This window comes from Aethalodelphis obliquidens, unplaced genomic scaffold (genome assembly GCF_003676395.1).
Source record: "Aethalodelphis obliquidens isolate GAN/ISIS:26980383/991018 unplaced genomic scaffold, ASM367639v1 scaffold10, whole genome shotgun sequence".
NCBI classification, from domain to species: Eukaryota; Metazoa; Chordata; class Mammalia; order Artiodactyla; family Delphinidae; genus Aethalodelphis; species Aethalodelphis obliquidens.
Genome location: NW_020837954.1, coordinates 6,555,508 through 6,570,836, shown reverse-complemented (window position 1 = coordinate 6,570,836; position 15,329 = coordinate 6,555,508). Strand labels below are relative to the sequence as shown.

The window sequence follows — 15,329 nt, the reverse complement described above, 5'->3', positions numbered from 1 at the left end:
GAATTTTCTCTTCTCTCTTGAGTCAGAATCAGCTACCCATGGTTTTTGAAAGAATATGGTAAGAGGAACTGTGCATTAATTAGTGTATTATATTTTGAAGAACATTTGTATTCCAATCAGGGACAATCCTTTAACAGTTAAAGTTTAACTCAGGATAGGTCAAACTATGTTTTGAGAGTTATATGATAATTATTAATTTTTAATTCTTATTTCATTAAATATACTTTGCATTTATTTCAATGTAATATTAAAAATGTACTCTTACTAACTATGGATGTTTTATTTTTCTTTAATTTACTTTTCTTGCAAATGCTATTTGCATAGAATTAAGTAGTCGAAAGTTTGGGTAGAAAAGATCGGTATTCTATATTTAAAAAGCACATGAGACTTTGGCTTTCATTCACAAGGAATATCTGGTATGGGACATGCTCACCTGCCCCAAACAAATAGAAAATAATACAAAATACATAAAATACCTGTTATAGACACTGGCCAACAGGCAATGGCAGGGTGACCCCTGAGAAAAGGAAACAAACAAGGTAGGTGTTACAGTCATCTGAGGTTTAGTGCAGGGAGAGAGAACCCAAGAAGAGCCTAGTTCTGTGGCTGCATAGAGGAGACAGGTAATAGAGCTCAAGGTGCCCAAGTCAACAGAATTTTTAGGGGAAGAATACTGGAAAGGTAGGACCTATACCAAGGAAGAGCTCCAGAAATCTGGTTAAGGGTCCACTTGAATATTAGACTGAATACAAGTCCATAGGGTAAAAATCTATAAGGCAGAATAAAGGGCAACTGTTGGGAATCTCTGAAATGAAAACTTTTCAGAGCCCATATAGGGCTGAGAGATGGTCGAGTTCCTACCAGACAAATAGAAGAGATTTCACTGAACGTTTGAAGTGTTCTATAGAGATAAAGAGTCATGCATTAGTAGTGGGACTAAATTATCCCTAGAACAACTATTATTCTAGAGCTGCCATAACAAAGCTTAAAAGTAAGCCTTGAAAAGATAAAGCCAGTCTGCAAGTACCTTAATGTTTTGCCAAAACAAATATCAGTGTTCTTTAAAGGAAGACAACAACGTACAACTGCTCACATTAATTCATAAAATCTGGCATCTAATTTAAAAAACACAGGTATAAAAAAGCAGGAAAATGTGACCCATAACCAGGATTAAAAGAGCTAATAGAAACAGTTCAGAAATGATAGAGGTGATGGACTTAGCAGAAAAGAACTTTCATGGTTACATGAAAATATGAGATGAAAGACTTGTACACTAAAAGATCTCTGAAAGAAATTTAAGCAAAGGCAAATAAATAGAAAACATCACATGATCATGTATTGGGAGAATTAATATTGTTAAAATGTCCATACTACCCCAAGCAACCTACAGATTCAATGCAATCCCTATCAAAATCCCAAGGCATTTTTTACAGAAGTAGAAAAGACAATCCTAAAATTCATATGGAATCACAAAAGACCCCCAAATAGCCCAAGCAATTATGAGCAAGAAAAATAAAGCTGGAGGCATGACACTTCCTGATTTCAAAATATATTATAGTAATCAAACAGTATGACATAAAAACAGCTATATAGACCAATGGCCAGACCAGTCAAGCAAAAAAGAGAGAGGACACAAATTACAAATATAAGAAAATAATAGACATCACTACAGACATTAAAGGGTGACAAAGGAATAATATGAAAAAACTTTTTGCCTGTAAGTTCAGCAACTTGGATGAAATGAATTGGTTCCTTGAAAGATTCAAAATGCCAAAGCTCACTTAGAGGAAATTGAAATCTAAGTAGTGATATATCTATTAAGAAAATTGAATATATAATTTTAATCCTTCCAAAAAAAAGATAATTCCAGGCTCAGATGGCTTTGCTAGAGAATTCTACCAAACATTTAAGGAAGAATTTATACCAATTTTATACAGATCTTCCAAAATATGCAAAAAATGAACCTCAATCCATATTTCTTACTTTATTAAAAAATTACCTCAGAGTGGATCATAGACCCAAATGTAAAACCCCAAACAATAAAATTTGTGGAATAAAACATAAGAAAAAAACCTGTTACCTTAGATTATACAAATATTTATTAAATATTAAACCAAAACCATGACCCATGAAGAAATTTTGATAAATTGGGTTTCATAGAAATTAAAAACTTAAGAAAATAATGTTAAGGGGATGAAAAGACAAGCCACAGACTGGAAGAAAATATCTGTGAAACACGTATCTGGTGAACAGCTTTTATCTAGAATATATAAAGAGCTATCAGAACTCCACAATAAGAAAATAACTCAACTTTTAAAATGGGCAGATGAATTGAGCAGGTGGGTCTGTGTGTGTGTATGTGTTAAATAAGTACAGGAAATGATACTCAATATCATTAGTCACTAGGGAAAAGTAAATTAAGACTATGAGATACCATTATACACCTATTAGAATGTCTAAAATTTAACAACCCAACATTGCCAAGCGCTGTCAGAGATGCAGAGCAACAGGAACTCTCATGCGTTGCTGGTGAGAATGCAAAATTGTATGGGCACTTTGAAAACAGTTTGGCAGTTCCTTATGAGGTTATCCAGATACTTCCATATGCCCCAGAAAAATAAAAACTTACTATGTTCAGGCAAAAACCTCTAAGTGAACGTTTATAGCACCTTTATTTGTAATAGTCAAAAACTGGAACTAACTTAAATGCCCCTCCACTAACTGAGGAATAGATACACTGTGGTCCATCCATACACACAATGGAACAATCCTCAGCATTGAAAAGGAGTAGATTAATGATGTATGCAACAGCATGGACAGATATCAGCTTCACTGCACTAAGTAAAGTCAGATTCAAAATAATGTATGTACTGTATGATACCATTTATATCACATTCTTGAAAAGACCAAACTATAGGGACTGGAGCTGTTCTGTGTCTTGGCTGTGTTGTGTATACTACATATACGGCATGTGGTTATGGTATACATCTTTCAAAACTTTCAGAACTGCACACTAAAAAGGGCAAATTTTACTGTATGTTTATTGTACTTTAATCAGCCATTTATAATAGCATAAAAATATAAAAACTTAGAGATAAATCTAGCAAATATATCTAAGACATGTACACTGAAAACTACAAAACATTTTTGAGAGCAATTTAAAGGAACCTAACAAATAGGGCGATATGCCATCTTGTTCATAACAAAATAGAAGTCTCCACATTGTTAAAATATAGATCTACCCAAGTTGATCTATGTTTCAATGTAGTATCATTGAAAAATCACAGCAGATTTATTTTGTAGAAATTGACAAAGTGATTCTAAAATGTGTATGGAAATTCAGAAGACCTATAATATCCAAAGCAATCTTGAAAAGGAAGAAGATGGAGAGCTTACACTAACTGAATTCAGGCTTAGTATAAAGCTCCAGTAATAAGTATAATGTGTTATTGACGTTAAGATAGTTATATACTCAAACATATATTTATATGCCCCAGAAATTCTTTTCCTAGATGTTTACTCATAAGAAATGAAAACCATATACCCATCGAAACACTCATACATAAATGTTCATAGATTTATTATTTGTAATAGCCACAAATTGGGGGAAAAATACGAATGTCCATCTGTGGGTGCACAGATAAGCAGTTATCCTAGATCCACATAATGAAATGGTAATAACATAATAAAAACAGGTGAATCTCAAATACCTTATGTGTAAATGAGTCTCAAAAACATAATGAGCAAAAGAAGCCAGCCAAAAAAAAGAGTACATAGTGCATGTTGTATGATTTCATTTGTATGAAATTCTATAGCTGGCTAACTAATCTTTGCTGACAAAATAAAACTATGTTGAGTCAAGATTGTGGGTAGCATCAACTGCAGGGGGTACAATAAAACTTGGGGGGTTGATGAAAATGTTTCATGGCTTGGTTGTGATTTTGGTTTCATGCGTGCCAGGGCAAGAGTCAAAACTCATAGACTTATATCCATTTTATTTATTGTAAATTGCACATCAGATGAGGTTGATTTTTAAAATAGTACATGAACTATTTGTTGCTGTAGTTTAGAAAATGGTATTTTAGTTTCTCCCTTTCCTTGCACTCTAATAATATTATTGGAGAAATTACCCAAAAAAAGGAACTATTATTTTTGTTTTAATTAGCGCAGTGGAACAGTGACATCATTTCAGCTGTTACATTTTATTTTACAGAAGCCAACTTTACTAAGTGATATGCAGAAGTAGTTTTAAGCCTGGTTGTCAACAGACTCTTAAGAGCAAGAGGATGTTCTGTATATACTTATTTTTAATTCACACAAAATGTCTTACATGATTGTAGCCCCTAGTTTTATTAATAAGAAAAATAAGGAAGAATGCATCATATATTGTATTTATCTTCAGACGATCTCATATTCTGGACATTTCTTCATGACAGTAGCTCCTTAAAAGTCAACCTTTATTGACATACGTGTCAGAAATATCACAAGTTTCAGGAACAAGACAATTTTCTCTCCTTGACTTATGACCTTTTTCCACACATGGCAAATATCAATTTATAAAAGAAATAACTGCTAATTATGTGAAAATATCATATACAAGAAAAGAGCCCTTTTCACATACCTATTAGCCTAGGTTGTTTGTTCTAATAAAAATATTCAATGCTAATACAGACGGATCTTTGCTTACACTGTTCCTGAGATTGTGGTTTGTGATAAGTTTGAAGTTGGCTTTAAGATTCTTAAGGATGTTCCTACCCTTTGATCAAATAATTCTACTTTTAAGATGGAATTCAACAACCAGGACTATGGTTTGAATTTAGAGTACTTTCTTGCATTAGAAGGAAGAGAGGAAATGAAAGGAATAATATTAATTGTTGATATTCTAATAGTTATTGTTAATATCAGAATTTTTTAGGTTTCTCATTAGAAAATATCATTCATTTAGCTTTCATTATATGCCTGCTATTGGGAGATAGTCTTGAGTAATAAACTCTTGGATTTATCCCTGTGAGGAGAATATAAAGTATGTATACTTAAAATGAATTGATTTCTAGCTATTGTACTTGTCTATTTAACCTAGATTGCATGAAAACTAAATGCAATGTATGGGCAGCAACAAAAGGGAGAGTTGGGTTGTCTCCTCTGGTGCTTTCCTGAATCAAAGAATCTAGATAACACCTCTGCCCACACACAGAACATGTTTAGATTTATTGAGTCATCTCTTATTTTTGAATATGCCAAAATGGACTGACCGTTTTTTTTTTTTTTTGCAAATAAATTGCAACAATATTTGTAATGGAATTGTAACAAACTTCCATTTTAATGTAATTGAATTGCTATAAATCATGTGAAAATGCACAGTTCTTACCACCTGTTGTATTTCTTAACTGCCTCATTACTGCCAGGACTTTCTTTGAATCTTATCTCAGATTCTCTTGTTTTCTTGCTCTCTATTTAGAAGATCATTTTGTCATTATTGCCCTTATGATATGTGATTTCTTTCCTCCTGCTTTGGAGTCATGTCAATATCAATTTGGCCATTCATTTTTATTTTTTGATGTTCTAGATATTTTGAACTTTTCTAATTAGCTTGTGTTGGTGCCCTGACATTTGTTTATTTGGTTTTGATTAAATTTAGGAAGATTTTGACATTTAACCTGTTGTGGTATTTGTATTTACAGTTCCCTGAATGTGGTTTCTATGGAATGTACGATAAGATCCTGCTTTTCCGCCACGACCCTACCTCTGAAAACATCCTTCAGCTGGTGAAAACGGCTAGCGATATCCAGGAAGGCGATCTTATTGAAGTTGTCTTGTCAGGTAGTATACTTTTTCCCTCTATCCATAGGTAAATAATTTGTATTTGGAGAATTCTTGGCCATACGTTTTTAAGGCAGCATAGAAAGCGTACATCAAACCCGGCCCCATGAGGAAATTTTAGGGCTCTGTCTATATGAACTTTCAAAATTATTTTGAAAAAAAGCAAAAGGTTTCCCTTGAATTGGCTGTTTCCCTAGCCAGTCCTGTCCCAGTCACTTCTCCCAACTTCACGCTCTCCCCAGGCTTCCAACAACACACATGAATACCTTCATGCATTACCTTAGGTCATCTGGAAGAGCAGTAAAAGCCAACAAAAACAAACTCACCAATGGTGAAGCTAAGACAGATGTCAGGGCCCCAAATGTACTGAGTGTCTGGAAGCCAAGGGCTAGGGAATGATTGCTTTAGTCGAGTCAGAAATCCATTAACTAGTAGCCAAGACCAAGGTGGAAACCAGAGCTCAGAAGTTATAGCAGGTCAGGCTATGCTGTGTGACTTTATCTAACTCACTCCCTGAGAAATGGCTGTGTTTCCCTCTGCCCAGATTTATATTTCTTGTTTAGGATTTAGAAGTTAGTAATCAGACTGTGCCTGTCAATACAGAAAAAAATTTAACTTTTTAAAAATATGCCAGAGAACACCTGTAGCAGGGATCCTAACAACAATGATCAGTGCAATATTCTGAAGAGGTACAGATGTTTATTGTTTGTTTTTGTTAAAATTGAGTCATTATTGAGAAACACAGATTACATTGCTCTTTCTCCCTTCTTTGCTTGCTATCCCTTTGACTAAAGGAAATTCATTCGCTTTAAAAATGATTCTAGGCTTCATTTCCTCAAGTTCCAGAGCCCAGTACTTGGATGCACTGATTATAATTCACTTGGTCTTTGTTTTGATTCAGTCCAATTCATGTTGTCTGTATTGATCTATCATTGTGACAGGTCCTGGGATTGCCCCACTTTCATTGGGTAGATAGATCCTATAAAACAACTTGGTTTAGCTAGATAAGAGTAATAATTTTCCTGTTGTTTATAAGTTTGCCCGTTGCTAAACAAACCAAAAAAGGAAAAGTTTTCATTTTTTAAATTTGGGGGGTGGGGGTAGAAATCACTTGCTTTGAGTTCTCCTTTTTACTTTCCTCTGGCTCTTTTGACATTGGCTCACCGAGCCTGGCCACACAAAACTAGTGCCTAGACATGTTGTTCTTTAAGTTTCCTGTTTCTGAACACTAGGGGCTGCCTGAAATAAATTATTCAAGGACATCATACACCAGATCTATTCTCACCATGATTCATATTAGACTCATAGCAAGGCGGCTTCGCGAAGAATGTGCTTTATGAGTCTTTTCCCTGTGACCGTGTCCAGAAATATATGAATATTTTCAAGATTGCATTTCGAAATTATTTATTTTTCTTTTCATTTTACTTTTGTTATCAAGCCCTTCAGAGTAGTACCAGACAGATCGAATGCAAGCTGTGTGTGAGTGTTCCTGAGGTGGGGAAGAGGTACTGCCCGTTTGCATGTTATTCCCACGCCCTCCGTGAGCCAGACCTGCTCTGCCCCACGTTGACGTGATGCAGCCTTCTGGAGGGCCCCTGGGCACAAGGATCAGCGTTCTGCTTTTCCTCTCCGTCTTTGCAAGCCCAGAACCTCATTGTGCCTACACTCCACTTCTTTTGCCATCCACCCTTTATGTTCTGTGTCCTGCCTCTCCTGTGTCCCTGGCCACAGTGCTGAGGGGGCATTTAAAGGCAGCCCTTTTCCTCACGTGCTGTCGCAGCACCTGGCTCAGGAAAGCCTCTCCTACTCTGTCAGTAGCTATCTGGTTGCTAATTAAAAGGAGCCATTTTATAACAGCCTGATTCCAATTTTGAAGCTTGAACCTTTGAACCCTTTTCACACTCCACATAGTTGCACTTCACCTTAAATTATTCATATATATACACACACACATTCAATTATGTTTAGATCTCCAGCATTCACCTGTAACTTCTTTGGTATTCTCCTACCACTCTAACACTCAGCATTGTGATTTTCTCAATACATGGTAAAAATGTTTTTCCTGGGGCTTCCCTGGCGGCGCAGTGGTTGAGAGTCCGCCTGCCGATGCGGGGGATGCGGGTTCGTGCCCCGGTCCGGGAAGATCCCACATGCCACGGAGCGGCTGGGCCCGTGAGCCATGGCCACTGAGCTTGTGCGTCCATAGCCTTTGCTCCGCAACAAGAGGGGCCGCGGTGGTGAGAGGCCTGCGTACCGCAAAAAAAAAAAAAAAATTTTCCTTAAAACCTCCCAGTCCTCCATATTACAACCCTGTTTCCCCCTCACAGCGCTTACCTTTGCTGGTTGTTGTCAGTCACCTTCAGTGTAACTGCAGACCTGACCTCACCAATAAGGTGTGGCCCCCGCTCTGAGATCTGCACTTGAGCGGCACCCCTCCTCCATCTTGTCAATTGCCACCAAATGCACACACCCATTCCCTGTCTTTTTCACTTTAGCTTTTAATCACTAACTCCCTACCATTTTTGGACTATATTTTTCCCTTTCTTCTTTGCCCACAGCACATGGCCCACTATATTCATGTCTTACATCACTTTGATGCACTCTCGACTACTTGGTTATTCTCTTATACCTTAGCAGGCCCTGCTATACCTGTCTGTAATCTGAATTACTTTAACATCCATTTTTGCCATTCCTGTTCCTGAGCCACACATGCCTGCTAGACACACGGTCCCTTGCCGACATGGCTCAAGGCAGATATGTCTTTCACTTGGCTTTACTGTTGTTTCTCAATCTTCTTCTCCCCCCATCCTTTTGTTACCATAGACATGACGTTCTGAGTAAACATATGTGGGTTGCTTAAGTGACTATTGGCTATCACATTAGAAGTTATCATGTATACAAAATTTTGTAAAAATACTGATTTGTTGTAAAAATATTGTTTTTAGATATAGACTCAAAACTAAACTGAAATTCAAGTCTCCTTGGTGTGCATTTACCCAGCCCTGACAAGAAATTAGTGCCTGTGATATGGGCAGGATTGTATCGTATTATAATGTGAGGCAAGACAAATGATAGCTACTAAGACACTTCAGGACATCGTGCAAAGGAGCTCATAAGCATACTCATTCCTGAACCAGTCCCTGAAGAGAATGGATGCTATGATTGGCCAGAGAAATGTGCCATTTCCTGGAGGTGTGGTTAAGGACCAGCTTCATTCAAAATGCAGCAGATAAGCGGGGTAGAGGAGCAAGACACTGAACATCCGCTCTGTGGCCTTTTGACCAGCTCCAGAACATAAACATGCTCTGGAAATTTTCCTCCTACAGACTATAAATATTTTACTGTTAAAATTCATTTCTCCATATTTTCTATTTTTCCTCATTAAAAATTAAATTTGGAGAACACAGCAGGTGCCTCATCACCTCTTGCTCTCATTGGAGGAGTGCTCACATTCTCAGGAAGCTGCACATGAGAGAGGTGCTTTTGCGGAAGCCAGCAGTGTCTGGTCCAGCCTCCTCTGGGAGCGGGCAGGTGGCGACCCCACGCTAACCCACACAATTCTGTCCCGATCCCCAAATTCTCACACGGTGCCCGGACAGCTGTGTGGCTAACAGGGTGTTGGTGCTCTGGGCGGGTGTCAGACCTGTGCCTCTGAGGTGGGAGAGCTGAGTTCAGGACATTGGTCCATCAAAGACCTCCTGGTTCCACGTAATATTAAACGGCACAAGCTCTCCCAGAGATCTCCAGCTGGTAAGTAAGACCCAGCTCCACTCAATGACCAGCAAGTTGCAGTGCTTGACACCGTATGGCAAAAAAACTAGCAAGACAGGAACACAACCCCACCCATTAGCAGAGAGGCTGCCTAAAATCATAATAAGGCCACAGACACACCAAAACACATCACCAGACGCCATCCTGCCCACCAGAAAGACAAGATCCAGTCTCATCCTCCAGAAGACAGACACCAGTCCCCTCCACTAGGAAGCCTACACAACCCACTGAACCAACCTTACCCACTGGGAGCAGACACCAAAAAAATGGGAACTGCAAACCTGCAGCCTGCGAAAAGGAGACCCCAAACACAGTAAGTTAAGCAAAATGAGAAGACAGAGAAACACACAGCAGATGAAAGAGCAAGGTAAAAACCCACGAGAACAAACAAATGAAGAGGAAATAGGCAGTCTACCTGAAAAACAAGTCAGAGTAATGCTACTAAAGATGATCCAAAATCTTGGAAATAGAATGGAGAAAATAAAAGAAACGTTTAACAAGGACCTAGAAGAACTAAAGAGCAAACAAACATCAATAGGAATCAATAGCAGAATAACTGAGGCAGAAGGACGGATAAGTGACCTGAAGAATAAAAAAGTGGAAATTACTACTGCAGAGCAGTATAAAGGAAAAAGAATGAAAAGAACTGAGGACAGTCTCAGAGACCTCTCGGACAATATTAAACACACCAACATTCGAATTATACGGGTCCCAGAAGAAGAAGCGAAAGAAAGGGACCAAGAAAAAATTTGAAGAGATTATAGTTGAAAACTTCCCTAATATGGGAAAAGAAATAGGTAATCAAGTCTAGGAAGTGCAGAGAGTCCCATACGGGATAAATCCAAAGAGAAACATGCCAAGACACATATTAATCAAACTATCAAAAATTAAATACAAAGAAAAAATATTAAAAGCAGCGAGGGAAAAACAACAAGTAACATACAACAGAATCCCCATAATGTTAACAGCTGATCTTTCAGCAGAAACTCTGGAAGCCAGAAGGGAGTGGCAGAACATATTTAAAGTGATGAAAGGGGAAAACCTACAACCAAGATTACTCAACCCAGCAAGGATCTCACTCAGATTCGATGGAGAAATTAAAACCCTTACAGACAAGCAAAAGCTCAGCACCACCAAAGCAGCTTTACAACAAATGCTAAAGGAACTTCTCTAGGCAGGAAACACAAGAGAAGGAAAAGACCTACAATAACAAACCCAAAACAATTAAGAAAATGGTAATAGGAACATACATATTGATAGCTACCTTAAATGTAAATGGATTAAATGCTCCAACCCGCAGACATAGATTGGCTGAATGGATACAGAAACAAGACCTGTATATATGCTGTCTACAATAGACCCACTTCAGACCTAGGGACACATACAGACTGAAAGTGAGGGGATGGAAAAAGATATTCCATGCAAATGGAAATCAAAAGAAAGCTGGAGTAGCAATTCTCATATCAGACAAAATCGACTTTAAAATAAAGACTATTACAAGAGACAAAGAAAGACACTACAGAATGATCAAGGGATCTATCCAAGAAGAAGATATAACAATTGTAAATATTTATGCACCCAACATAGGAGCACCTTAATATATAAGGCAAATGCTAACAGCCAGAAAAGGGGAAATCGACAGTAACACAGTCATAGCAGGGGACTTTAACACCCCACTTTCAACAGTGGACAGATCATCCAAAATAAAACTAAATAAGGAAACACAAGCTTTAACTGATACATTAAACAAGATGGACTTAATTGATATTTATAGAACATTCCATCCCAGAACAACACAATACACTTTCTTCTCAAGTGCTTCTGGAACATTCTCCAGGGTAGATCATATCTTGGCTCACAAATCAAGCCTTGGTAAATTTGAGAAAATTGAAATCATATCAAGTATCTTTTCCGACCACAATGCAATGAGACTAGATATCAACTACAGGAAAAAATCTGTAAAAAATACAAATACATAGAGGCTAAACAATACACTACTTAATAACCAAGAGATCACTGAAGAAATCAAAGAGGATATCAAAAACTACTCAGAAACAAATGACAATGAAAACAGGATGACGCAAAACTTATGGGATGCAGCAAAAGCAGTTCTAAGAGGGAAGTTTAGAGCAATATAGTCCTAACTCAAGAAACAAGAAACATCTCAAATAAACAACCTAACCTTACACCTAAAGCAATTAGAGAAAGAAGAAGAAACAAGCCCCAAAGTTAGCAAAGTAAAGAAATCATAAAGATCAGATCAGAAATAAATGAAAAAGAAATGAAGGAAATGCTAGCAAAGATCAATAAAACTAAAAGCTGGTTCTTTGAGAAGATAAACAAAATTGATAAACCCTTAGCCAGACTCATCAAGAAAAAAAGGGACAAGACTGAAATCAATAGAATTAGAAAAGAAAAAGGAGAAGTAACAGCTGACACTGCAGAAATACAAAGGATCATGAGAGATTACTACAAGCAACTATATGCCAATAAAATGGACAACCTGGAAGATATGGACCCATTCTTAGAAAAGCATAACCTTCCGAGACTGAACTAGGAAGAAATAGAAAATATAAACAGACGAATCACAAGCACTGAAATTGAGACTGTGATTAAAAATCTTCCAACAAGCAAAACCCAGGACCAGATAGCTTCACAGGTGAATTCTATCAAACATTTAGAGAAGAGCTAACACCTATCCTTCTCAAACTCTTCCGAAATATAGCAGAGGGAGGAACACTCACAAACTCATTCTATGAGGCCACCATCACCCTGATACCAAAACTGGACAAAGATGTCACAAAGAAAGAAAACTACAGGCCAATATCACTGATGAACATAGATGCAAAAATCCTCCACAAAATACTAGCAGACAGAATCCAACAGCACATTAACAGGATCATATACCATGATCAAGTGGGATTTATCCCAGGAATGCAAGGATTCTTCAATATATGCAAATCAAGAATGTGATACATAATATTAACAAATTGAAGGAGAAAAACCATATGAGCATCTCAATAGATGCAGAAAAAGCTTTTGACAAAATTCAACACCTATTTATGGTAAAAACCCTCCAGAAAGCAGGCATAGAGGGAACTTACCTCAACATAATAAGGCCATATATGACAAACCCACAGGCAACTTTGTTCTCAGTGGTGAAAAAGTGAAAAAATTTCCACTAAGATCAGGAACAAGACAAGGTTGGCCACTCTCACCACCATTATTCAACATAGTTTTGGAAGTTTTAGCCACAGCAATCAGAGAAGAAAAAGAAATGAATCCAAATTGGAAAAGAAGAAGTAAAGCTGTCACTGTTTGCAGACGACATGATACTATACACAGAGAATCCTAAAGATGCTGCCAGAAAACTACTAGAGCTAATCAATGAATTTGGTAAAGTAGCAGGATACAAAATTAATGCACAGAAATCTCTTGCAGTCCTATACACTAATGATGAAAAATCTGAAAGAGAAATTAAGGAAACACTCTCATTTACTATTGCAACGAAAAGAATAAAATACCTACAAAAAAACCTACCTACCGAGACAAATGACCTGTATACAAAAACTATAAGACACTAATGAAAGAAATTAAAGATGACACAAACAGATGGAGAGATATACCATGTTCTTGGATTGGAAGAATCAACATTGTGAAAATGACTATTCTACCCAAAGCAATCTACAGATTCAATGCAATCCCTATCAAACTGCCAATGGCAGTTTTCACAGAACTAGAACAAAATTTGCACAGTTGTATGGAAACACAAAAGACCCCAAACAGCCAAAGCAATATTGAGAAAGAAAAACGGAGCTGGAGGAATCAGGCTCCTGGACTTCAGACTATACTACAAAGCCACAATAATAAAGACAGTATGGTACTGGCACAAAAACAGAAATATAGATCAATGGAACAGTATAGAAAGCCAGAGATAAACCCACACACATATGGTCACCTTATCTTTGATAACAAAGGCAAGAATATACAATGGAGAAAAGACAGCCTCTTCAATAAGTGGTACTGGGAAAACTGGACAGCTACATGTAAAAGAATGAAATTAGAACACTCCCTAATACCATACACAAAAGAAACTCAAAATGGATTAAAGACCTGAATGTAAGGCCAGACACTATCAAACCCTTAGAGGAAAACATAGGCAGAACACTCTATGACATATATCATAGCAAGATCCTTTTTGACCCACCTCCTAGAGGAAGAGAAATAAAAACAAAAATAAACAAATGGGACCTAATGAAACTTAAATGCTTTTGTACAGCAAAGGAAACCATAAACAAGATGAAAAGACAACCCTCAGAATGGGAGAAAATATTTGCAAATGAAGCATCTGACAAAGGATTAATCTCCAAAATTAACAAGCAGCTCATGCAGCTCAATATCAAAAAAACAAACAACCCAATCCAAAACTGGGCAGAAGACGTAAATAGACATTTCTCCAAAGAAGATATACAGATTGCCAACAAACACATGAAAGGATGCTCAACATCACTAATCATTAGAGAAACACTAATCAAAACTACAATGAGGTATCACCTCCCACCAGTCAGAATGGCCATCATCATAAAATCTACAAACAATAAATGCTGGAGAGGGTGTGGAGAAGAGGAAACCCTCTTGCACTGCTGGTGGGAATGTAAATTGATACAGCCACTATGGAGAACAATATGGAGGTTCCTTTAAAAAATAAAAATAGAGCTTCCGTGGTGGCACAGTGGTTGAGAGTCCACCTGCTGATGCAGGGGACACAAGTTTGTGCCCCAGTCCAGGAAGATCCCATATGCCATGGAGCGGCTTGGTCCATGAGCCATGGCCACTGAGCCTGTGCATCTGGAGCCTGTACTCCGCAACGGGAGAGGCCACAACAGTGAGAGGCCCATGTACCACAAAAAAATAAATAAATAAAATAAAAATAAAAATAGAACTACCATAGGACCCAGCAATCCCACTACTGGGCATATACCCTGAGAAAACCATAATTCAACAAGAGTCATTTCCCACAATGTTCATTGCAGCTCTATTTACAATAGCCAAGACATGGAAGCAACCTAAGTGTCCATCAATAGATGAATGGATAAAGAAGATGTGGCTCATATATACAATGGAATATTACTCAGCCATGAAAAGAAACGAAATTGAGTCATTTGTAGTGAAGTGGATGGACCTAGAGTCTGTCATAGTGAGTGAAGTAAGTCAGAAAGAGAAAAACAAATACCGTAGGCTAACACATATATATGGAATGTAAAAAATATATATATTTATATATATATATATATATATATATATATATATATATTTGAAGAACCTAGGGGCAGGACAGGAATAAAGACGCAGATGTAGGGAATGGACTTGAGGACACAGGGAGGGAGAAGGGTAAGCTGGGACGAAGTGAGAGGGTGACATGGACTAATACATACTACCAAATGTAAAATAGATAGCTAGTGGGAAGCAGCCGCGTAGCACAGGGAGATCAGCTCGGTGCTTTGTGCCCACCTAGAGAGGTGGGATAGGGAGGGTGGGAGGGAGACACAAGAGGGAGGAGATTTGGGGATATATGTATATGTATATAGCTGATTCACTTTGTTATAAAACAGAAACTAACGTACCATTGTAAAGCAATTATACTCCAATAAAGATGTTTAAGAAAAATTAAATTTTATTCTGTAGTTTGACGTACACATAGTCTGAGTCTTCTCATGTTTAACCAATGTTCCACCAAA

At 37.5% G+C, this 15,329-nt stretch overlaps 1 protein-coding gene across 1 annotated transcript in view; it reads left to right on the top strand.

Annotated features, from left to right (window-relative positions):
* Positions 1 to 15,329, top strand: part of PRKD1 (protein kinase D1) — a 334,650-nt gene that overhangs the window by 166,923 nt on the left and 152,398 nt on the right. Inside the window, exon 2 of the mRNA XM_027110974.1 lies at positions 5,682 to 5,820. Coding sequence (XP_026966775.1) covers positions 5,682 to 5,820 — 139 coding nt within the window. The remainder of the gene's footprint in view (positions 1 to 5,681; positions 5,821 to 15,329) is intronic.